This window comes from Ictidomys tridecemlineatus, chromosome 5 (genome assembly GCF_052094955.1).
Source record: "Ictidomys tridecemlineatus isolate mIctTri1 chromosome 5, mIctTri1.hap1, whole genome shotgun sequence".
In the NCBI taxonomy this organism is placed as follows: Eukaryota; Metazoa; Chordata; class Mammalia; order Rodentia; family Sciuridae; genus Ictidomys; species Ictidomys tridecemlineatus.
Genome location: NC_135481.1, coordinates 89,586,658 through 89,609,683, shown reverse-complemented (window position 1 = coordinate 89,609,683; position 23,026 = coordinate 89,586,658). Strand labels below are relative to the sequence as shown.

Genomic DNA, 23,026 nt, shown 5'->3' with positions numbered 1-23,026 from the left:
ATAGTAGATATCCAGTGATCTCAAGTTAAAGAGAGATGTCTGAATGGAGACATGGCTTGAGAAATTACCCTAGGACTTTATGGTAGGCTGGGTGGATCAGATGAGTTATTGGGAGAATATGAAAAGAATGACCCCACAAGGGAGTGTGAAAAAAAGACCAAGGAAGAACTCCTGGGGTGGAGAGGCACCACCATTTTGTAGTAAGGTAGAAAGGAACACTGACCAGGAGAAAAGAAACAGGGGATTTTAGGAGTTGAGGACTAAGGGGACCTCAGCATTGGTCTTAGAAATCAGAAAAGCCTGGGGCTGGGAGTGTCCATTTCCCAGGAAAAACTGGAAAGGCAATGCCCAACCAGAGAGCTTCTCCACGTCCAGCACGCACTACACATACACACGTGGGCTCCCGCCTCTGGCTTCACCCCTCATTCCTGGCTTGTTGCCAATCTGTCGGTTAGTGACTGAGTCTCTCGGTTGCTAACTCCCGGGAGCAAGAGTCCTCGGAGTTACATCATATGCAGGGCAACGTGGCTGGCCAGGAGGCGGGGCCTCGACGTAGGCGGGACCCAGGAGCAAACCCAGTCCTCCAATGGGAGAGATGGGCTTGGGGGCTTGGATGCTGGGTTGGGACCACGGTGAGGACCTGGGGTCGCAAGCCCCAGAGTCCAGGGCCCAGGAAGCGGGGCTGCGGTAGGGGCGGAGAGATCCTGCTAGGTTCCGCCCCTGCGCTTGCCCGCCTCCCTTTTAAGCACCTCCTGCCCAGCCTCGACTCCCGCTCGCTCCAACGCGCTCCCTCCTTCCCCGCCTTCCTTATCTCCCCGACTCCGCACGGTTCCTGTGGCCACCCCGCAGCCTCCGCCCAGGTGCCATGGCTGCTGTGTACCGCCCCGGCCTGCGGTGAGTGACCACCAGCCTGGGGCCCACTCGCACTTCCCGCTGCGCTCCCCGCCTCAGGCTGCCTTCTCCTAGTTCCCCATCCTAGAAGGAAGCAGGCAGGGCGACTGTTTCTCGATGCAGGTCTCACGCGCAGCGCGTGCCTCCTACAGCCAGCTGCACTGGGTCTCCAGGTTCTGGTGCGCTCCTCCCCCTCCCTGCTTCGCTTGTCTGCCCGCGCCATCTCTATCTGCCACTCTTAGAACTTCCTCCGCTTCTCGCTCGCCCCTGCGAGCTCACTCTCCGCTAGCTGCCTTTCCTTCGCGGATGTAACTTTCAGACCCCTGATGGGGTTCATTCCACGCCCCAAGGTGTAGTGGAAAGCAGTAGCACCCTGGGGCCAAGGGACATGAGCCCCATGGGGTTTGAGCTCAAAGCTCCCTAAAGAAGGTAGAAGGTAAACATCCATTCCCAGCCTTCCCGGGTTTGGAACCTGGCGGGAAGCCCAGCACTGCCAGACGGACTGGGGTCCTGGGGAGGGAGGGAAGCCAGACGGGAGTATGGGGCCAAGTTGCCTTCCTTTCTTACATGGCTGGCTTCTTCCTCTGTGTAGGCCCGGAGCTCCAGTCTTGTCCTGTCTGTCCTCCCTTTGTACAGCCTCCTCTCTTCTCTTGGACGCACCCCCCCACCCCCCATTCTCCCTAGCTTTTGTCTGAACTGATCCCATATCTCTCCCACAACCGTTCTACTTGTCCAGCCAAGTGGGTGGTTTATTGGAGGATAAGAAAAAGGTCCCTCTTAGGGGACTGGAGGAGAATATAGGGGTCTCACAAGAGATAACCAGAGCCAGGCTCCAAAGAAGAAAAGCTCTCCCAAAGACTGTGCCTTTAAAATCAACGTGCAGGAAAAACTCTCCCAGGCGGCAATAGACCTAGGTCCCAGGAGCCCTTCTTCCCTGCCAGTAGGCCACACTGGGCATCCATCCTGCTCTGACTGCTGGAAACCACCCCAGCTCCCACATCCATAGTCTGAGTTTTCTCCCTTCCCCAGGCTTAAAGTCTCTGAATCTGAGCTTCCTGCCATCTGATGTTCCACTCTACTACCAACCCCAAAAGTTCTCTAGGCATGTGGTTTCTACGAAAGAAAGCCAGGGGAGGCTTAGGCTCAGACCATCCTAGTATGTGATGGGCTTCTGGTGGGCTAGGCCTTGGCATTTTAGAAAAAGATCACTAACTCCTCTGGCCTTTGCTCTCTCTGGATCACTCCACCCTGGATCCCAGCCAATCAGAACAGACCCTGCTTCTCTCTGTCCCAGGGGCATGACAGGACACACAATACAGGGACCCTGCCCTTCTATGAAGCAAGGCAAAAACCCCAGCTAGTAACACTCATACCTCAGTGTTCAGTCTTTCACATAGTTCAAAAATACCTGTCTAGTAAGAACATTTAACGTAACCCTTGTTGACACAGGTAGGCAGCAGCATATCTGTTTCCTAGAACCCCAACATCCAGTCCCCTATCTCTGTGTAAGAGCCCCAATCTAAGAACCTGGCACTGGAAAAGACCTGTATCTTCTCACAAAGTGGGGTCTTTTGCTTGAGGCTTTCACAGTCTTACAGCATTCACATCAGAAGAAATAAATAAATAAAAACAGCTTCCACTTTAACTTCCAAAAACTATACTTGCGAATGGAAAGACCATGCCTGGAAATTTAAACACTAGACCCATGCAACTTATCTGGCAGTTTCCTGACACTTGGGCCAAAGGGCACCTGCTCATTTATAAACATAGACATAGTGAAATATGGGTGTGGACTATGTATCAGCATGTCTACACATACTTCCACAGCCAGGTGTGTACCTTCATGCTCATTTGGTCATATTTGTCTTTGGATGATCAGGACATATCCTCTTTAAACCTCATAAAGGTCACAGGATGCATATGGCCTGAATCTATCCCACACACCACAATTTGCTCTTCATTGTGCCTGCACCGAAACATGATTCCTGCTATCCCCCAAGCACTTGTCTCCCTGTTTCTTCTCTTATAGGCTTAGCTGGCATGGGCTGAGCCCCTGGTGTTGGTCATCATGCCGCAGCATCCAGACCCTGCGTGTGGTCAGTGGAGATCTGGGCCAGCTGCCTGCTGGAGTTCGAGACTTTGTGGAGCACAGTGCCCGCCTGTGCCAACCAGAGAGCATCCACATCTGTGATGGGACTGAGGCTGAGAATACTGCCACACTGACCGTGCTAGAACAGCAGGGCCTCATCCGAAAACTTCCCAAGTACAATAACTGGTAAGCCCTGAGCTCAGCACCCCTCAGGATGGGGTAGCTGCTTGGATTAAGGTCCATTTTGAGTTTATCAAGACAAAATCAAATTGAACTAGACCTCCCAATGGAAGGAACAGAATGGGAATTAGGAATGATTGATGTTTTTGTATTAAAGGAAGAAGTTAATACAAATAAAATTATTTGGGTTCCTGCCCCAACCAATTCAGGAGTCATTTGCCAAGGATAAAGTCTACCAGAGGACTAGGGCCTTGGGAACCTCCTCTTAGATGGGACAAACCTTGGAGAAAGGGATTAAGATATGAATGGATAGAAAAAAATTGAGTCAACAGAAGAACTATAGACAAAATTGGACTTGAAAAAGCAGTTCTGGGAATGAAGGAGACCTGCTGGCCACACCTTCCTGACAATCCCCTCTCTCCCAGCTGGCTGGCCCGCACAGACCCCAAGGACGTGGCACGAGTAGAAAGCAAGACGGTGATTGTAACTCCTTCTCAGCGGGACACGGTGCCCCTCCCAACTGGTGGGGCCCGTGGGCAGCTGGGCAACTGGATGTCCCCAGCTGAGTTCCAGCGAGCTGTGGATGAGAGGTTTCCGGGCTGCATGCAGGGTAACCAGGGCAGGGGCACAGGCAGGGGCACAGATGGTATGACCAGGTTTGGAACCCTTTATCCAGGTGATGCTTTCCTCCACAGGCCGCACCATGTATGTGCTTCCATTCAGCATGGGTCCTGTGGGCTCCCCATTGTCCCGCATCGGGGTGCAGCTCACTGACTCAGCCTATGTGGTGGCAAGCATGCGTATTATGACCCGGTTGGGGACACCTGTGCTTCAGGCCCTAGGAGATGGAGACTTTGTCAAGTGTCTACATTCTGTGGGTCAGCCCCTGACTTCACAAGGTGAGTACCTGCCCTGCTTAGGGAGGACACAGAGGTCCTCTTGTACTCAGAACCCCAAACTCCACTCTCAGACCCTGAGAACTTGTCCTCTGCAAATCCAGGGTAGCATTCTTGGCAAAGGGTGAAACTGTATTTGGAGAGCAGTTTGAACAGAGTTGAGAAAAGTCAGTCTTCCTATCTAGTAAAGACGGGAGAGCTGATAAGGTAGGGGGCTTGAGCCATTCTGGGCACAACCACTGCTCCCAAGTGTTTCTCAGCTTGCCAAATCTTGATCCCTCCAGCCCTGACACCCAGTTCTTGATGCCATTGCTAGCAGTCCTATGACCCCATTGTCCCCAGGGGAGCCGGTGAGCCAGTGGCCATGCAATCCAGAGAAAACCCTGATTGGTCATGTGCCTGACCAGCGGGAGATCATCTCCTTCGGCAGCGGCTATGGTGGCAACTCCTTGCTGGGCAAGAAGTGCTTTGCCCTGCGCATCGCCTCTCGCCTAGCCAGGGATGAGGGCTGGCTGGCGGAGCACATGCTGGTGAGGGCCTGGTGAGGAACTGGGCAGCCGTGGGGAGGGGGTCAGGGCAGGGGCGGGCCTGGCTAGTCTGCCTTAGCTTTGCCTCCTTCCTGCCAGGTGTCAAGCTGGTGTGCAGAGACTGCCCAAATGCTTGAAGCTTTGGTTCCAGGTTGCTGAACACTGCTACCCAAGTCTGTGGCAGAGCAGTACACCTGTTCAATGAATAAACATTGTTCCCCCCTTTTAGCCCCTAGCTCTGTTTCCCCATGCAGGCCATGCTCTGATCTTTGGTGACCTCCTGTTCCTTCTGTCCCGATGCACAGATCCTAGGCATCACCAATCCTGCAGGGAAGAAGCGCTACATAGCAGCTGCCTTCCCCAGTGCTTGTGGCAAGACAAATATGGCCATGATGCGTCCTGCATTGCCAGGCTGGAAAGTAGAGTGTGTGGGAGATGACATCGCCTGGATGAGGTTTGACAGTGAAGGTGAGGAGCACTCAGATCACTATCTCAGTTCTGGCTCTTATGGACCCCTCCAGTGTGGTGAGCTTTTTCAGTGAGAACCTGTTCCTGAACAGCTAACTCTGTCCCATACCTGCACTCAGCCACCCCAGAGACAAAAAGCCTTTCCACACTGGATCTAGGGTCCAGTTCAAGGCAGGGAGGGGGTAGAACAGGACCTTCTTCAGCCTTGCACCTCAACTTTTCCTGGAGGGTCCTTCCTTTCTTTCACTTCTTCTTCTGACAGGTCGACTCCGGGCCATCAACCCTGAGAATGGTTTCTTTGGGGTGGCCCCTGGTACCTCTGCCACCACCAATCCCAATGCCATGGCCACAATCCAGAGTAACACTCTTTTCACCAACGTGGCTGAAACCAGTGATGGCGGCGTATACTGGGAAGGGATTGACCAGCCTCTTGCACCTGGTGTCACTGTGACCTCCTGGCTAGGCAAACCCTGGCAACCTGGTATGTGGGGTAGAAAGTCATGACATAGTCCCCAGGGCCTAGACCTTAATGATGCAAATCTTCCTCCACATCCCCCATCTATCTTCTGTTCCTTTGGGAGACACAGGAAATTATGAATGTTTGCAGTTTCCAATCCCAGGCAAGATCTTAGGTCATGTCCCAACTCCACCAATCATTGGTTTGGAATTTGGCTAAATTTACTCCCTTAAGTTTCTCCATCAGTGGATGAAAATGTTTGTTTGGATGAGAATGTTTGTTAAATACTGATCTCAAGATTATTGGAGAACTAAATAATGCATAAAAGGGGTTTAGTATTACTGCTGAATATATACTAAGTTTTCGATAATAAAGCTGGATTAAAAAACAAAAAAGAGGAAGAGGAAGGACTGTCTTGAAAATTGTTACAGAAGGAATTGAACTCAGAGCAGAATCCATAAAGTTTGGTGCATTAGGAAATAAGGAAGCCTGCCCATCTTCTGCCCAACTCCTCCTGCCACTTGGCTCCCACTGTCCCCTGCATAATGGCCATTGTTTTTACTTAATAAATGTCAGTGTTGTTATTGTCACCCTTCCCCTGTACTCTAACCCTTCTTCCACACTAAATCAGCCTAGCACTTTAGTGTTTCCCAAAAGCTAGTTTCTCAACCCTGTCATTTCCCAGGTGCCTCCCTGAGCCCTGCACTCTGGACCTTCAGCTTTCTGGTACAGAGCCCAGAGACAAGAGGTAGAAGCAGAGAAGTGTGTAGTATTAGGAAGGTGGCCTTGTGGTTGCTAAAACCTGTATTCAAGTTTGCCAGGCTGGCCTAGCAGGCACCTTCCTTGTCTAATCGCCCTTCATTTTCTCTAACACCATCATTAAACCCCCCTCATCCAACTGAGAAATCCGAGAAACTTTAATCTTTCCCCACAGGCTACTTCCCCAACCCTTTCATCAACTCTGGATTCAGGGGTATAACTAGGGCATCTTACACCCAGCTTCAATTCCCAGAATAAATACCCTGTGCTAGGGTCCTACAATGGCAGCTAATGAAGGATGGCTCTTATTTGAGAAGTAGGCAGAGATTGGGGAGAGGCAGTGGGTAGGAGTGTTGACTTTTGGGCTCCCTTGCTCCCCAGGTCTGACCAGCAACCTCCAATAGAGAAGGCACTGTGTCCATTCAAAGTCCCCATGTTGGTACTTCACACATGCACCTGATTTGGTCCAAAGCCCTCTCCAGGGCACCTAAAGGTGCCAGGTGATCAGGGCTTCTCAGATTATACTGCCTAGGCTATATCTCTCTCTGAGTTACTCTAGTCCTACCATTCTGTCAGGCTCAAAGCAGCCCTAGGGAAATCAACAAAATTCTGGGAGCTTTGAAACCAATTCCTGTATAGTGGGGCACCGTGGCACATGCCTGTAATCCCCAGCAGCTTGGGAGGCTGAGGCAGGAGGATTGAGAATTCAAAGCCAGCCTTAGCAAGGGCAAGGCATGAAGCAACTCAGTGATACCTTGTCTCTACATTAAATACAAAATAGGGCTGAGGATGTGGGTCAGTGGTTGAATGACCCTGAATTCAATCCCCAGTACTCCCTCCCCCCGGAAAAAAAAAAAAAAAAAAAAAAAGATCAGTTCGTGTTTGCATTTTGATAGCTCAGGAAGTTCTGTCATCTCTAGTTTGCTGATAGAAAGTCAACTGTCTGAAATACAAAACTATTATTTTTCCCCTAGTGAATGCAATTTTTGCTTTAGGTCTGGGAAATAATAATCCTATAAATAAAAAATTCATAGGGGAGGGGTTGGGGTTGTGGCTCAGAAGTAGAATGCTTGCCTAACATGTGTGAGGCCCTGGGTTCGATCACCAGCACCACATAAAATATAAATAAATAAAGGTATTGTGCCCAACTACAACTAAAAAAATAAATATATTTTTTAAAAAGTTCATAGGAAAAAAATTATTGTAATCTCACATTAGTGTCTAGCCCTGTTCCCATGAGCCCTGGTCAGTGCCAAGTACCTGTAGCTTGGCATAAACATTAGTGCCCTGTAGAACCCCAATTCCTCCTCCACTCTTTTTCTCTGGCAGCACCATTATGGAAAAATAACCAGACCTTGCTGGGCACAGTAGTGCACACCTATAATTCCAGCAACTTAGCAAGATCCTGTCTCAAAATAAAAAACACAAAGGTCTGGTAATGTAGCTCAGTGGTAGAGTGAGTGCTTGCCTAGCATGTGCAAGGCTTGTAGGTTCAATCTTTAGTACCAGATGGAAAAAATATCTGATCTTTTGGGGGCGGTCTCTTGGCTCCCTTCATCCTGTTCTTTACCACATAAGGCTGTAGCTAGCTTATGAGGCAAAAAGAAATTATGCAAGAGTGTACGCACACGTATGTGTGTGTTGGGGGTGGACATAACCTTGGAAGTGACAGTATTTGTATTTCCTCTGCCAGGTGACAAGGAACCCTGTGCACATCCCAATTCTCGCTTCTGTGCCCCGGCTCGTCAGTGCCCTATCATTGACCCAGCCTGGGAGGCCCCAGAGGGTGTCCCCATTGATGCCATCATTTTTGGAGGCCGCAGACCCAAAGGTAACACATGGACTCTGTGCCTTCTTGGTAAAAGGCCTAGCTCTAAACTAGGGTCCACTGTCCCTCCTGTACTTAAAGTTCAGGGAGCCTCAGCCTGGAACTCCAACTGTAGCTGGCTATCTCCAGAGTTTTTCCCTGGTAAATGCAGAATTTGAAGGAAACAATAGGGTCTGAAAATGGGATAGCTGAGGTATTAGAAGAATGAGATTGTCGTTATCAGAAGGGACAGAGTGAGGATCCAAAGAAAAGGGCTGTCTGTGACCCTGTTCATTGGTATTCTAGGGGTGCCCCTGGTATATGAGGCCTTCAACTGGCGTCATGGGGTATTCGTGGGTAGTGCCATGCGCTCTGAATCCACTGCGGCAGCTGAACATAAAGGTAAGTACATTGCTCATCGCTTCCTCTCATGTGTGCCCACATCACCTTCTGTCTCCCTTTCTGAGACAGATCTTCTTGCCCTCCCTGGAGTCTTCAGGGACTCCACCTCTTTCTACTTCTACCTTTACCCCCATTCTTTGTCTTCACTTTCTCTGAGGACATTCCAGAACTGTGAACCTTTTAAACTTCCTCCAACTGGATACAGTGTGCCCTTCCCTTCCTTCCTTAAAAGAGGAAGATTCTTTACCCATCCTTCTCCTGCCGTAGGGAAGATCATCATGCATGACCCATTTGCCATGCGGCCCTTTTTTGGCTACAACTTTGGGCGCTACCTGGAACATTGGCTGAGCATGGAGGAGCGCAAGGGAGCCCGGCTACCTCGCATCTTCCATGTCAACTGGTTCCGGCGTGATGAGGCAGGCCAATTCCTGTGGCCAGGCTTTGGGGAGAATGCTCGGGTTCTAGACTGGATCTGCCGGCGATTAGAAGGGGAGGATAGTGGCCGAGAGACACCCATCGGGCTGGTGCCAAAAGAAGGAGCTCTGGATCTCAGTGGCCTTGGAGCCATAGACACCACTCAGCTGTTCTCGCTCCCCAAGGACTTCTGGGAACAGGAGGTTCGTGACATTCGGAACTATCTGACAGAGCAGGTCAACGAGGATCTGCCCAAGGAGGTGTTGGCTGAGCTGGAGGCCCTGGAGGGACGTGTGCGTAAAATGTGACCCGACTCATACTGGCAAAATAGCACAATACCAACATCTGGGAAAAGGGAGCCCCAGGCTTGCAGAAAATATGAGCAGTTTGGTGTTAACATCTGAGACCAGACCACAGAACTTCCCCATACACTGTCCAATAATAAGAGATGCTCATTTATTTTATATAACATTTGTACTGTTTTCATTTTCTACCTACTTTACAGGTTTCCCTCTAACATCAATCTCACCTCTGGGTCACATAAGTAGGAACTGTTAGGAGAAGGCATTGCCGTCATGTATCCTGAGGTCTTAAAAAGACATAGGCCTGAGCTAGTTCCTCAAGGCAGTCTCCAGGACTAAAATTCTTTTTTTTTTTTTTAAATAGATTTTTATTGTTTAAACATACCAGCTTGGGGTATTGTGTTATGACACCCCTAAGAGATCTAAATGCACCAGCCATCTTAGACCCACATGCTACTGACACTGCATGACATGAGGAGACCCAGATGACCCCTGGATATTCCCACTCCTCCAAAAACATTTCTGAGTGAACATACAAGCAATGATTAAAAAAAAAAACATATTTTTGTAAAAGCAAAAAGTAATAAAAGCAAACTTCTTGGGATGAGGTTGTGGCTCAGCAGTACAGTGCTTGCCTAGCACATGCGAGGCCCTGGGTTCGATCCTCAGCACCACATAAGAAATAAAATAAAATAAAGTTTAGTTCAGGACTAAAATTCTTGATCTCCCACTGAGACATGCAGAAGCTTCTGTAGCTCCATTTACCAGTGACAGTGGTTCCGGTGTTCTCAAATCTGTTCTTACTGGGTATGATGGCACAGGCCTGTAATCCAGCAACTCACAAGCAGAAGGATCCCAAGTTCAAAGGTAGACTCAGCAACTTAGTGAGACCCTGTCTCAAAATGAAAATGACTCGGAGTCAGGCATGGTAGTGCACACATGTGATCCCAGCAGCTCAGGAGGTTGAGGCAGGAGGATTGTGAGTTCAAAGCCAGCCTCAGCAACTTTAGCGGGGCCCTGGGGGCCCTAACAACTCAGTAAGACCCTGTCTCTAATAAAATACAAAAAGGGGATGGGGATGTGGCTCAGTGGTTAAGTGCTCCTGGGTTCAATCTCCAGTTTGAAAATAATGATAATAATTTTAAAGTAATAAATAAATAGGGCTGCAGATGTAGCTCAGTGGCAGACTACCTCTGGATTCAATCTCTAGTACCTTAAAAAAATTTTTTTTGGTTTCCTACTATTCTTCAAAAAGATGACCAATTAGTTATAAACACATGCACACCATTATACACTCATGAACTTAAACACATTTAGTGTTTATTAAATTACCTTTATTAATGCTTGAATCATCCTTTGGCCATGGGAGCTCAGCTCCTGAGTCTGTTTGACATATTCTATAGTTCCTACTTGATTCTTCCACGTCTGGTATGGCTAACTGTTCCACACTCGTATATTTCCTGCCCCAGACCTGGAATCAACTACTTCTAAAAGCTCCAATTTCTTTCAGTTGAGAATGGTATTTTAAGATTACAATCTATATGCTAAGAGTGTTCATTGCTTCTGGATTGGTGGTTTTTACTAGACTTTTTTGGTGGCTTGAGATAGGGAAATGAAACATCCCATGAAGTCATATTGATATTTCCACTTCCTGTCCAAAATTAGGGCTAAAGAGTTTTTACTTCTATATTACATCTGCAGCTCCTATCCTACACACACACAAAAAAAAATCTGATTCTTAAGGACCTAAGATATGAGAGATGAGAGTCTTGGCATATCTCATAATTATTCAATTGCTTTCTAATCAACACATTTTAAGTCCCTAGGTAAATTATAATACTCCTCCCTTTCCGTCTATACAGAGTGATTCAAGAAAACAAGGTATAAACACATGTGTGGGCATCAGTCACTTCAGAAGATGGAACTTTGCCTTCAAGTTGCCTAGATTAAACTGGGCATACTGGCATACACCTATAATCCCAGCTCCTCTGGAGGCTGAGGCAAGAACCCTGTCTCAAAAAAAAAGAAAAGGGCTTGGGGTACAGGTCAGTGGTAGAGCATCCCTGGGTACAATCCCTAGTACTGAAAATATAAAAAAATATAAAGTCACCTAGAGATATCTCTCTGACCTCTGAGTGGTCACCAAGCTGGGGGTTGAAGTTTCAGTAGGCCAGAAAAAGTCAGGTCAGTCAGAAATTGAAAACTGCTTTCCTTCACTCCTCTCTAGTGCAGCCCGCCCCCTAGTGGAGATACTCAAGAGCAGGAAACAGACCAAAGCAGCTCAGACAGGAAGTCAACTCTCTTGATTCTTGGTATACTAGAAATGATCCTAAAATGGGTGCTGAAGATAAAAATTTTTCTGTAGTTGTAACTCTAAGTGTAGTTGGGGAGAGTAGAGGCTTCCCAAATTAGAATCACTTTACAAATTCACCAAGCAACAAGCCAAACATCAAAATCAAGAAAGGGAAGGCCTGTAGAATCATAGATATGACAACTGTAATTATTTTTTATTTTTTATTTTTATTTTTTTGTGGTGCTGGGGATTGAACCAAGGGCCTTGTGCATGCAAGGCAAGCACTCTACCAACTGAGCTATATCCCCAGCCCTATAATTATTTTTTTAAAGATGTCATTTTATTTCTTTCAATAAAACACATTATATACCCCAAAATATAAATGCTTCTGGATTGATTTTTTTTCTAGACATGTGTACTTGTACACATTTCAAAAATCATTATAGGACACAATGAACATAATAAAATTCATAGGTTTAAGATCTTTTACCTACAAAAGTGAATCAACAGGGGCTGTGGTTGTAGTTCAGTGGTAGAGCGCTTGCCTCAAGTGTGTGAGGAGGCTCTGGATTCAACACTCAGCACTACATAAAAATACAATAAATAAAATAAAGGTATCGTGTTTACCTACAACTAAAAACAACAAAAAAAGTTTATTAAAAAAAAATGAATCAACAGAGCTGGGGTATAGCTCAGTTGTAGAGCACTTGCCCAGTATGCAAGAGGTTCTGTGTTCAATGCCCAAGATCACAAAAAAAATCAATGGATCCAGTGATGGATATTACATTTTGTGTGTTGTTTTGAATTCTGAGACAGAGTTTAAGTTGCTAAGAGCCTTATTAAGTTACTATGGCTTCAAACTTGCAATCCTCCTGTCTCAACCTCCCAAGCCAATGTGGCCAATAGAATTACAGGCATGTGCCACTGCACCTAGCAAATACTGCTACTTTAGCATTTAATATTCAGAAGGATTCACTTTGGTCCTAAAACATGATTTTTAAAAATATTTACCATGAATTTTAATGTTTTATTCAATAATGTATAAGTTCTACATTACTAAGGATTGAATTAACAAGATGTTCTTCAGGTGTAAGCTAGATTTGCAAATGGTAAATAGAAGAAAAGGAAAGAGATCATCAAAAAATAAGTTATTGAGACTGAGGCAGGAGAATCCCAAGTTTATGCCAAGGTGGGGTGGGTTGGGGTGGTGGTGTTGGGAGTGTATATCAGCAGAAGAGCACTTGTCTAGCATATGCAAGGCCCTCTGTTCAATCCCCAGTACTTAAATACACACACACACACACACACACACACACACACACACACACCCTGAGATGAGTTTAACAGAAATTTTGTTTTGTTTTCTGGACCATAGGTGCTAGAATCATATTAATAATAATCCTTTGTTCATGGTACATCTTTGTCACTGTTTCATGCAAGGCCTTCTCCATTTCAGTATTTGTTTAACTATACAATGAGCCTGGGTATTTTTATATTTTCTAACACAAAAATAAGGCCATATTGGTTTTGTATTCCCCAGAATATGACACCAGAAGGACTAAATACTACCTTTTCTTTAGTGCTGGAAACTGAAACCAGAGCCTGAATCTATGCACTCCCACTGAGTGAGTTACACCCCTGGGCCCTAACACCTTTTTAAAATTTTAATGTTGTTTGCACAATTCTCCAAGAAATAAAAATAGAAGAAATCAGCATCCCTTTTTTATTTATTGTTTTCCCCGTAATGAGAATCAAACCCAGGACCTAGCACATGCTAGGCAAGCACTCTAACACTGAGCTCCATTCTCTGCCCACTACACCATTTTAACGGTTACCAGGCACTTCTTGTACCATGTGGCTCCTAATTTATTTAACCAATCCCATATTGTAGGATATTTGAGTCTATTTTGTTCCCAATGTTCCACTATTATCAATGATTGCTATGCAAAACATAAATTTTATGCAGGGTCAAGCTAAATAAGCCGAAGTGATACCACTTAGTCAAAGTACAAAGCTGCGAGGAAGAGAACTTGATGCGGAGAGACAAAGCTTTCCTCAGATAAAACATTCTGGGAGGGTGCAGAAGTGGAAATAAGCAAGGCATTTATTTTATGCCTGGCAGAAATACTTAAAAAGGGAAAAAAAATACAGATTTCAAAAACAATACAAGTAGGTTGGGAAAAGTTTTTATTAGAAAGAATAAAATGAACAATGAACCACTTATGGGTTCTTAGGAACTAACTAAAAGCTGGTCGAGGAGGATACTTCAGAGAATCAATGAGGTGGGGAGGCATGGAGAAAAATGTGTGGTGACTGGAAAAATTAACCTCAGGTAAAATATCTATAGGAATTTAAAAAATTGAACTTAAAAGGCAAGGAAAAGGTCAAAATAAATCCAGATTTTCCCCGCTGGACAACCCAGAAACATGTTATTCTAAAGGCACAGAACTGCCTCCATAATTATGGAGTCCAGAGCAAGATAAAAATACGGGCCACTTAAGTTATTAAGAATTTCAAAACGGTGACACCAGAACATTATTACACTAAGCATGGGACTCTTCTAAGGGCAAAGCCCTCTGTTCGACCACAAAAGTCGCACGGCCACAAAGCAGGTCCCAGCGACGGGCTCCGGGGGATATCACCCCAAAGTCCTCCAGCAAGTGAGCTCCAGCCAGAGGAACTGAGGGCCCGCAATCCCCTCTCCGCCCTTAGGGGGCTAGGTACGAGGAAATCTGGCAGCACTTCTAAGGGTCCCGAGCAGGTGGGGCTTCATGGAGCTCAACCCCGGACCTTCGCACCCGCACAGCGAGGTCACGCCTCCCAACCCCCAGACGCGGCACGGATCCCCAGACGTGGCAGGTCCCGGCCTTGGACTCAGCCCTGTTACTCATAAACCCGCAGGAGAGGGTAGGAGGCGGCGCGCGTGCACACCCCGAACCCGCGGCCGGGTACTGAGCCGCTCCGCGAAAACAGAGGGAAGATCGGCAAATCCTGACGGGCCAAGGGAGCGTCTCAGGGAACTGATGGAACCCGAAAGGCCCAAGGAGACAGAAGGGTGTATTAGGGAGTGTCTGCAAAGACTGCAGAGGGAAGCCAGGGATCGTCTAAAAAGGACCAAGCGGAAAGGGGGAGGTCTAGTAAAGGCTCTTCCTACAAGAAAAAGGTTTCCACAAGCTAAACCCAGAAGGAAGGTGTGGGTCTGAGTCCCCCATCTGTGACGTAAAGGCGTCGGACACTCTTTAGGACAGAGTCGATGGAGCTTAGGCCGGCTAAGAGAACCAAAGAGAACGCTGGGGGATGGGACAAAGTGGGGGCTCCGGGGCAGTGTCCAAGAAGTTCAAGGCCAAATGATCTTTAGGGATCAACAGTAAATTGCATCCCTCGCTAAAATACCTCTCAGTAGCTAATCGTCAACCGATTCTTTTGTGAACCCCGCCTCCCAGTCATTACGTCTAGTTCCGCTCTCTCTTAAGCAGAAAGCTACCAGTTTCCCTCTAGTCCTCTCCACCAAGAGTGAATGCCCCTCCTCTGTCACGCACTTCCTCCCGCCCACCTATCAATCACCGTCTCGGCAGTCCAGTTAGCTGACCAAGGGGGCGGAGCTATCAGGAGCGTCGCGTGACGTAGACAGCCTGCCAGCGGGGAAGCCGGGAGATGCATGACGAAGGAGGCGCGTGACGGAGGAGCGGTTGACGGAAGCTGCGGCAGCAGTCGGTGTAAACAAGGCCTCGCGCCTCCGCGGGTCCTGCGACCGCTCCTGGCTGGTGGGTGGTCCCGCACGGGGCGGTAACCGCCGGCTCCAGTGGGAGGTGCTTCTCGGCTTCCTCTCCCCTTTGGTGTACACACCCCCGGAACACCACGTGGGCGTGAGGCAAAGAAGGAGGGGGTGTTAGGCAGACTTCTAACTTCATTGGCTGTCGTTGCTGCCGGCTCCTGAAAGAAAGCACTCTGATTGGTCGGTAAGGGGGGTTGTCGGGGGTCTCTGAGTCCTAAGGCTTTTGATTGGTTGGATGAGATAAGCTAGTGAGGCGCTTTCTTCCGCGAGTGGTTTTGATTGGTTGACCGGAGGGGTTACCTGGGAATCCACCCCCCAGGGGACTTTGATAGGTGAGTTTGAGGTAGGAAGCTGAGAAATTCCTCTTGAAAGGATTCTTATTTGTGAGTTAAGGTCGCACCCTAAGCTTCACTCCGCGTTCTTTGCTCACAGGATTGGGGAAGGTTTGTGTTCCCGAAGCGTTGGGAGTTGTCATAGGCTAAAGAGACGGGATCTCAGTCACTAAAAAGGGTCTCCCTCCTAGAGATAGCTACTGCCATCAACTCAGGAGACCCTGGTCTTTCTAGAGCAGACTTTGCTTTCACCAAACCCAAGGAGTTGACAAAAGGAGCCTCTGCACAGGACCTAAGGATGCTGTGACCAGAAGATGGGCTCTCGGAACAGCAGCAGCGCAGGATCGGGGTCTGGAGACCCCTCTGAGGGCTTGTCCCGAAGAGGGGCTGGCCTGCGTCGGAGCGAGGAAGAGGAAGAGGAGGATGAAGATGTGGATCTGGCCCAGGTACTGGCCTATCTCCTTCGCAGGTAACTTACTCTCTGGTGTGGCTCCGCAAGGTGCCACCACAGTCCCTTGATCCCAACTCTAGGCAAGAAAATTACAGAGGATAGGGAATGAGCTTAGTCCAAAACGCTGTTCTGTTTAAACCGAGCAGCCTTTCCCTACTGCACACCCATGGCACTCAGCTCCATGCCCAGTAAGAGTGGTTCTTACTTGGAGCCAGTCAACAAAGGACCCACTCTTGTGTTGAAGGGGCTGCTTAGGGGAATTTCTCTGGCTATAACTACAGAATGTGATCTAACTTCCATGTAAGTAAAAGGAAATTAAAAAAGGGGGGCATTGATGGGAAAGGAGTTATTTGAGAGGTAAAGAGTTGGGGAGGGGGATGTTGAAGTAATTGACACATGATATGAGACCATGTGGATTTACTTGAAAAACAAGTTTAAATTGGCCTAACTCTAACATTTTTTTAAAGATTTTTTTTAGTTGTATGGACACAAAACCTTTATTTTTATTTATTTATTTTTATGTGGTGCTGAGGATTGAACCCAGTGCCTCACACATGCTAGGCAAGTGCTCCACCACTAGCCACAACCCCAGCCCCAAACTCTAACACTGTTTTTGAGGAAAGAATGCCTTGAAGGGAGTAACCACCAGGAATTGACTGGAAAAGGGTACAGCTGGCTTTGTTTCTTTGTGTGTGGCTCCTTAGAAGATAAACTTTGAGAGCCCTTAATAATATTTTGTACCATGCTGGATTCCTCTAACAGAGGCTCAGAAGGAAATGCTCTCCTGTTCTTGGAGAGGTCAGCTTAGTAGGTCAGCCTCCACAGCATGTTAGGGTTCTCTGCTCTTGCACCAAAAGTACAAATCAGTTTTCTACAGTGTCTTACGGGAGACTGAAAATAACAACCAAGGGCTAGTTAGCCTCAAACGTCAAAATGAGTACCAAAGGTAAGAGTTGGATAGCTATTGACTCTGAATTTAGTTGGTTTGGAGAAAGGGGTCCCCTCCTTTATAATGGGGGGGGTCTCTCCACAGAGGCCAAGTGAGGTTGGTGCAGGGAGGAGGTGCAGCAAATTTACAACTCATCCAGGCCCTCTCGGACTCGGAGGAAGAGCATGACAGTGCCTGGGATGGTCGTCTCGGAGATCGATACAATCCACCTGGTAAGAAGATAGACCAAAACCTTAATGTTTAAATATTTTTCACTAGGAAACCCTTTTTTATTCTGGTGAAGGATAATAGGTTAATTTGAAAAAAAAAAAAAAAGAGGATGGGATAATTGAGGAAATGAGGGAATATAGCCCCTGTATATATTCAGCCATATTGGGTGGGCTTGGGCATAATTTTGCTGTCTTCTGGGGCTGGAAGACCCAGAAACTTCTTTTTGGTATTCACAGTGGATGCAACCCCTGACACCCGGGAACTGGAATGCAATGAGATCAAGACACAGGTGGAGCTGGCCACTGGGCGGCTGGGACTTAGGCAGGCATCCCAGGAGAACAGTTTTCCTCGAATGCTACACCAGGTAGGCCTCTCCACCTCCAGCCAGCCTAGCAGCAGACCTGCTAGGCAACCAGAAGCTCTGCTAGCCCCAGAGAGAAAAAAGAAGCAAACTTTGCAAGGAAACCTCAAATGAAGGGGCTGGAGAGTTAGTCCATATTGGACAGACTACTGTGTATGGTGTCTGTTTCAGTAGCAAAAACAATTTCCTTGGAGGAGGGGGTTGGTGTGACTGAAGTGGCCCTCTATTTCTGCTAGCAATATTCCCCAATCCCTTCCATTTAGAGAGAACGGGGCCTCTGCCACCGGGGAAGCTTCTCCCTTGGAGAACGGTCTCGAGTGATGTCTCAGTGAGTATGGGGCTTGGTGGAGAGATTCTAAGGGCCAGATAGATCTTTTCTCCTAATATTGAAGGGGTAGGTGTTAAAGAATCTTCCGAGATATTAAGGTTAGTTAAGGGGTTGAGGCTTTGAGAATAAACAAAATGGAAAAGTATAGAAATTTAGAGGATGGTGGAATAGCTGAAGGTAAAAGGGAATAATGTGCTTGTACTCGTGTTACATTCTGCTAACTGAAATTCTTATTCTGAGCTCCACTTACCCTTCACTTTGCTTCCCCAGCTTCTTGCCCAATAGTCTGGGCTTCACTGATACCTACTCACAGAAGGCTTTCTGTGGTATCTACAGCAAAGATGGTCAAATCTTCATGTCTGCTTGCCAAGGTACCAGACCCAGCTCCTATAATTATACTGCCTTTCTCTGGAACAAGGAATGAGTTTACTGAGGCCAGAAAGTCATAGACCATGGAGCTCAGAACCTAATTTAGTGATGCTTAGTTAGCATCTGCTTCCCATGATAAAGGAAAGAGTCTACAGACACTGAGAGAGAGGTATGATCTAGGAAGTGTACAAAAAAGGTGTTCCATAATTCTGCCTGATTCCTACTTACACAGACCAGACAATCCGACTGTATGACTGCCGATATGGCCGTTTCCATAAATTCAAGAGTATCAAGGCCCGGGATGTAGGCTGGAGCGTCTTGGATGTGGCCTTCACCCCTGATGGGAACCACTTCCTCTACTCCAGCTGGTCTGATTACAGTGAGTATACACCAGACTTCTATGTCTCCAGTCTAGAATATGAGATCTCCATACATCTTTCTCTGAGACAAGACTCCATGTCCTGTCCTGAGAAAATCATTCTCAAGGTGCTCTGATGACCTTACCTTTTTCCTGTGTCTTCCATAGCTTCATTTCCACATTATGTCCACAGCCCTGAAAAATTTTTGTTTCTCTTGCTTCCCTTAGTTCATATTTGCAATATCTATGGGGAAGGAGACACACACACTGCCCTGGATCTAAGGTATTGGCTTCTCTTTCTCATCATACTCTCTAGAAACTTCTCAAGGAAGTCTCCCCAGGAGCAAACCTCTTGAACTGAAACTCCCGCTTAGAGGGAAAAGTATACTGGTTGCAAGTTTCTCTGCATGGATTCCTGGGAGGGAATTGTCAGCCAGAAGACCAGGGTGAAATAGACAGTTACAGGATTATTTATAGGTTCTCACTAAGGTGGTCTGCATTCTAGCATGTATCAGAAGGCTTTCTTGTTCTTTTTTTTTTATAATCCTTGTCAGATTCTCTGTAGATTAACAAAAGCTATAGGGTAGTCCACCCAACACAACTCCTTTGCTTTCTTCAGACCAGATGAGCGTCGCTTTGCTGTCTTTTCCATTGCTGTCTCCTCAGATGGACGAGAAATACTTGGGGGGTAAGTGTTTGTGGGGGATGTCCCCCTCAATTAATGAGATAGAGGAGTTCTGTTAGAGATCACTTCTGCTGTCACAGAGGCTGAACTGTTAGCTATAGAAAACAACCAGTCTTCTCTAAAGTTGGGGTTTATGAGCTGCTTCCCCTCTTGCTCACCATTTTCCAAACATGAGGAGACAGTTCTCAAGTCTCCTTGAAAACAAAGCTCACTCTTGTCCTACTTCCTGTATAGGAACAGACAAGGGCTTGACCCTCAATAAAGCTTCTCAGCGGGACTCTCCAGAGTATACATAAAATTGGTCCACTCAATCATGTCTCTAGCACCCTCCTTATCCCTTCCCTTTCAGGGCCAATGATGGCTGTCTGTATGTCTTTGACCGAGAACAAAACCGGCGCACCCTTCAGGTATTATTCCTGAGACTTATAGCCTCTGTCTTCTGGTCTTTGACCTATTTTAAGGAATCTTAAGTGTTTTAGCCTTCTTCTCCTCTAGATTGAGTCTCATGAAGATGATGTGAATGCAGTGGCCTTTGCTGATATAAGCTCCCAGATCCTGTTTTCTGGGGGAGATGATGCCATCTGCAAAGTGTGGGATCGACGCACCATGCGGGAGGATGACCCCAAGCCCGTGGGTGCACTGGCTGGACACCAGGATGGCATCACATTCATTGACAGCAAGGTGGGCAGAGAGGCAGGGCAGCACAGCCAGGCTACTGAAGTTCTGGTTGCCCAGGAGGGTGTGAAGGATACTGGTGTGGGTATTTGACAAGCTCTTCATTAGCTGGGGTGTGCAAGAGCAGGAGTTTAGAGAAGGGGCTTAAACTAGGAAACATGAGCTCCCTCATATCTGCCAATCCTTAAGAAGCAGGCAGGGTTTTCTTTACAAGAATAGTAGAGGACATCTAATCTAGAATAAAATAGGATATTCAATCAGTACCCTGGGAAAAGAAAGGAAAAACCTAACCAGGGGGTGAGATCTGAAGCAGAGCATCAAAGATGAACTCACCTGGATGAAGAAAGAAGCAAGCAAAATTAGAAAAGGAAAGGTTCTTACCCCTCAGCTAGAGCAGGGAACTAGATTAACAGGTAGTGACATGGCAAACTCTGATCTATCTTTGGATTCATAGGGTGATGCCCGGTATCTCATCTCCAACTCCAAAGACCAGACCATCAAGCTCTGGGATATCCGACGCTTTTCCAGCCGGGAAGGCATGGAAGCCTCACGCCAGGCTGCCACCCAGCAAAACTGGGACTACCGTTGGCAGCAGGTGCCCAAAAAAGGTGAAAATGGAAAGAACTGAGATTTAGACTTAAGAATTGGGTTGGAAATGAAAGTACTTGATCACTGGTAGGGTCTGGCATGGGCTCAGTGGATTCATCTGTAGCCCGGGAGTCCCAGAGCCCTATCACAACCCCCTTTTCTAGGTATTAACCCTTGATTTACTGGCCCACGAGGATATCCAGGGATTCCCAGGGTTGAAGGCTGGGGATCACCCAGAGCCAACCAGTACAGAAGTATATTGATCACTGTTGACTGTTGGGTGGGGAAAGAGTTAATATTTGAGAGCTGGGGACATAACTCAATGGTAGAGCACTTGCCTAGCATGTGTGAGGCACTGGGTTCAATCCCTAGTGTTGCCCAAAAAAAAAAAAAAAAAAAAAAGTCGAGACTAGAGAGACCATTGTCTCTGAGTCTTTGCTAAGAACAACTGGACAATCCAGAAGCAGACTCCCTAATCTAGTGCTTTCCATGAATCCTTACCCAGCCTGGCGGAAGTTGAAGCTCCCAGGGGACAGCTCCTTGATGACCTACCGAGGCCACGGGGTGCTGCATACCCTCATCCGCTGCCGCTTCTCCCCGACTCATAGCACAGGCCAGCAGTTCATCTATAGTGGCTGCTCTACTGGCAAAGTGGTTGGTAAGGATTGTGTCAGAACAGGGGGCTTGGGAAGAGCAGGAATGTTTTTCTATAACCAGAGCAACAACAACAAAAAAAGCCAAATGACAACTCCTAATGAAATTTAATTTGGCCTGGAGCAGGGGAGGCTTAAACAGAGAATAAAAAACATTCTGTTTGTGAGCATTTTAAATTAAGAAAAGGGACATGGAATTCTAGTCAGTAAACATAATCGATTACTAAAAATATAGTTTGTTATGTTTTCTTAGTCAAGGAAAGGGGGGGGGGTGTTTACAGATGAAAGGTAGGAGGAAACAGGCAAAAAGAATGACACAAAAAGAGAGCATCAAGTAGCAAAGGACTTGCAATCACTGAAGCAGGAGGAATGCACAAAAAGAAACACAAGCAGAACTATAGATAGAAAAAGCTTGACAGCATGCTGCACCTAGGTAGGTACACAGAGACCCATGCAGAAATGAGAGATGTACCCTGTCCAGCCAAGGACAAGCAGGTGCAGAGTTCACTTTTGCCATTGTCTGTATCTTGCTAAGAGCTTTAAGGCAACTGTTTTCTTAAGTTAGGCCTTTGAATTTTAGCTGAGGATCAGGGATACCAACATACCATAGCCTCAACCTAAGCTGGGGAAGGAATCCAAAATAACCTCATTCCCATGGGAAAATGGGAAGTTGCCCAAGAGTTAGGTCATTGGTGCCTTTTGGGGAGCCAGTGGGTGCCTTAAAGGTCTGTGGCAGCTCCTCTCCACTCTGGCTTTCCTGGACAGTGTACGATCTCCTCAGTGGCCACATCGTGAAGAAGCTGACGAACCATAAGGCCTGTGTGCGTGATGTCAGTTGGCACCCCTTTGAAGAGAAGATTGTCAGCAGTTCGGTGAGGTCGCAAGTTTGAGGGACCAGCACATGTCTGGGACTTAGACCTGGGAAGGGGCAGCACCCCCTGACTACTTGGTACCTTCTGCCCTGCAGTGGGACGGGAACCTGCGTCTGTGGCAGTATCGCCAGGCTGAGTACTTCCCGGATGACATGCCAGAGACAGAGGAACGCACCAGTGCCCCTACCCCAGTGCTCCGCTCTTGTACGGCCTTTTCCTCACCCCAGTAGATCAGACGTCCAGCTCCTTACAGGGTGAACCTCTCAACAAATTCTCTTCCTCTTTCTCTTCTGGGGAATGTCTGGAGGAATCTCTGGAATTGGGTGGCAAGAAACAGAAGCCCAGGCTTTTGGCTAGCCCTGGAAGATCCACCCCACAAGGCCATGTGTGCACACCCAGTAGGCTTGGGTTCCTATCTCTGGCCAAGGTCTGGTGGGACTTCTGCCAGCAAGAGAACTGTCCTGAGTGTTTTTAATCATGTTATGATGTTAGGTGTTTGCTCCTAGATAGATACCTGAGGACAGGTGTAAATTAACCTGTCAGCCAGGCCCATTGCCCAGGTCTTCACATTGAGGATTAGATTGGCCCGTCAGAGAGCCAGGTGTCCTGGCCTTTCTTCTTGAGGTCTAAGGGGATGGGGAGGGCAGGATAGATAAAGGTGTTTCTGTAGCACTCTCCTGGGGTGAAGATTATGTCTTCTCTCTTGCCTGGGTTTTTGGATTTGGACAGGCTGTGATGTGAGAGGCAGGGGTCTCCAAAAGTTTCACGCAGCCCCACATGGCACAGGCCCTACCTTTCTGAAAGTCCTGTCATGTTGGAGGTCAGCAGCTTCAAGGAAGGAGGTTGAAATAGGGCTCCTTTGTCCTCTCACTGGCTTTGGCTCCCTCAATAAATCCTCTGTGGGAACCTGGCTCAGTGTCTCTGCTCACTGTCTC

The 23,026-nt window shown here is 47.4% G+C and overlaps 3 protein-coding genes across 15 annotated transcripts in view; 2 read left to right on the top strand and 1 right to left on the bottom strand.

The window, feature by feature from the left end:
• The window catches only part of Nrl (neural retina leucine zipper), a 31,429-nt gene extending 16,229 nt beyond the window's left edge, over positions 1-15,200 (bottom strand). For 2 of the 4 annotated variants that reach the window (XM_078050316.1, XM_078050321.1), the window contains exon 1: positions 15,050-15,173. The gene's annotated coding sequence lies outside the window, so the exon portion shown is untranslated. Of the gene's footprint in view, positions 1-1,458; positions 1,539-15,049 lie in introns of those variants that run through there. The other 2 variants (XM_040275689.2, XM_040275690.2) reach the window with 2 other exon arrangements.
• On the top strand, positions 595-9,359 carry Pck2 (phosphoenolpyruvate carboxykinase 2, mitochondrial). The gene is made up of 10 exons (XM_005338743.5): positions 595-894; positions 2,921-3,166; positions 3,586-3,770; positions 3,856-4,059; positions 4,399-4,586; positions 4,889-5,051; positions 5,314-5,532; positions 7,961-8,098; positions 8,381-8,476; positions 8,744-9,359. The coding sequence occupies exons 1-10, from the start codon at positions 866-868 to the stop codon at positions 9,196-9,198; spliced, it is 1,923 nt and encodes a 640-aa protein (XP_005338800.1). The 5' UTR covers positions 595-865; the 3' UTR covers positions 9,199-9,359.
• Dcaf11 (DDB1 and CUL4 associated factor 11) lies at positions 15,117-23,001 on the top strand. 10 transcript variants are annotated; one of them, XM_021735563.3, is made up of 15 exons: positions 15,117-15,249; positions 15,882-16,038; positions 17,077-17,204; positions 17,439-17,566; positions 17,827-17,891; positions 18,162-18,262; positions 18,493-18,639; positions 18,847-18,901; positions 19,238-19,306; positions 19,653-19,710; positions 19,799-19,984; positions 20,433-20,586; positions 21,072-21,224; positions 21,985-22,091; positions 22,187-23,001. In XM_021735563.3, the coding sequence occupies exons 1-15, from the start codon at positions 15,144-15,146 to the stop codon at positions 22,319-22,321; spliced, it is 1,749 nt and encodes a 582-aa protein (XP_021591238.1). In that variant the 5' UTR covers positions 15,117-15,143; the 3' UTR covers positions 22,322-23,001. The 10 variants fall into 10 exon arrangements, with proteins under 10 accessions (XP_021591238.1, XP_013219938.1, XP_013219945.1 ...); XM_013364484.4 differs by having other exon boundaries at positions 15,855-16,038; XM_013364491.4 differs by lacking the exon at positions 15,117-15,249 and adding an exon at positions 15,454-15,592 and having other exon boundaries at positions 15,832-16,061.
• The last annotated feature ends 25 nt before the right edge of the window (positions 23,002-23,026 follow it).

What these genes read in the sequence shown, in the direction of transcription:
- Dcaf11 (XM_013364484.4), top strand. Translation starts at nt 15,144, where the DNA reads ATGACGAAGGAGGCGCGTGACGGAGGAGCGGTTGACGGAAGCTGCGGC. An exon ending in CGGTCTCGAGTGATGTCTCA is followed by an intron (nt 17,892 to 18,161) that starts GTGAGTATGGGG and finishes TTGCTTCCCCAG; the next exon opens with CTTCTTGCCCAATAGTCTGG. An exon ending in GGACGAGAAATACTTGGGGG is followed by an intron (nt 19,307 to 19,652) that starts GTAAGTGTTTGT and finishes CTTCCCTTTCAG; the next exon opens with GGCCAATGATGGCTGTCTGT.
- Pck2 (XM_005338743.5), top strand. Translation starts at nt 866, where the DNA reads ATGGCTGCTGTGTACCGCCCCGGCCTGCG. An exon ending in GTGTACCGCCCCGGCCTGCG is followed by an intron (nt 895 to 2,920) that starts GTGAGTGACCAC and finishes CTTCTCTTATAG; the next exon opens with GCTTAGCTGGCATGGGCTGA. An exon ending in TGCGGCAGCTGAACATAAAG is followed by an intron (nt 8,477 to 8,743) that starts GTAAGTACATTG and finishes CTCCTGCCGTAG; the next exon opens with GGAAGATCATCATGCATGAC.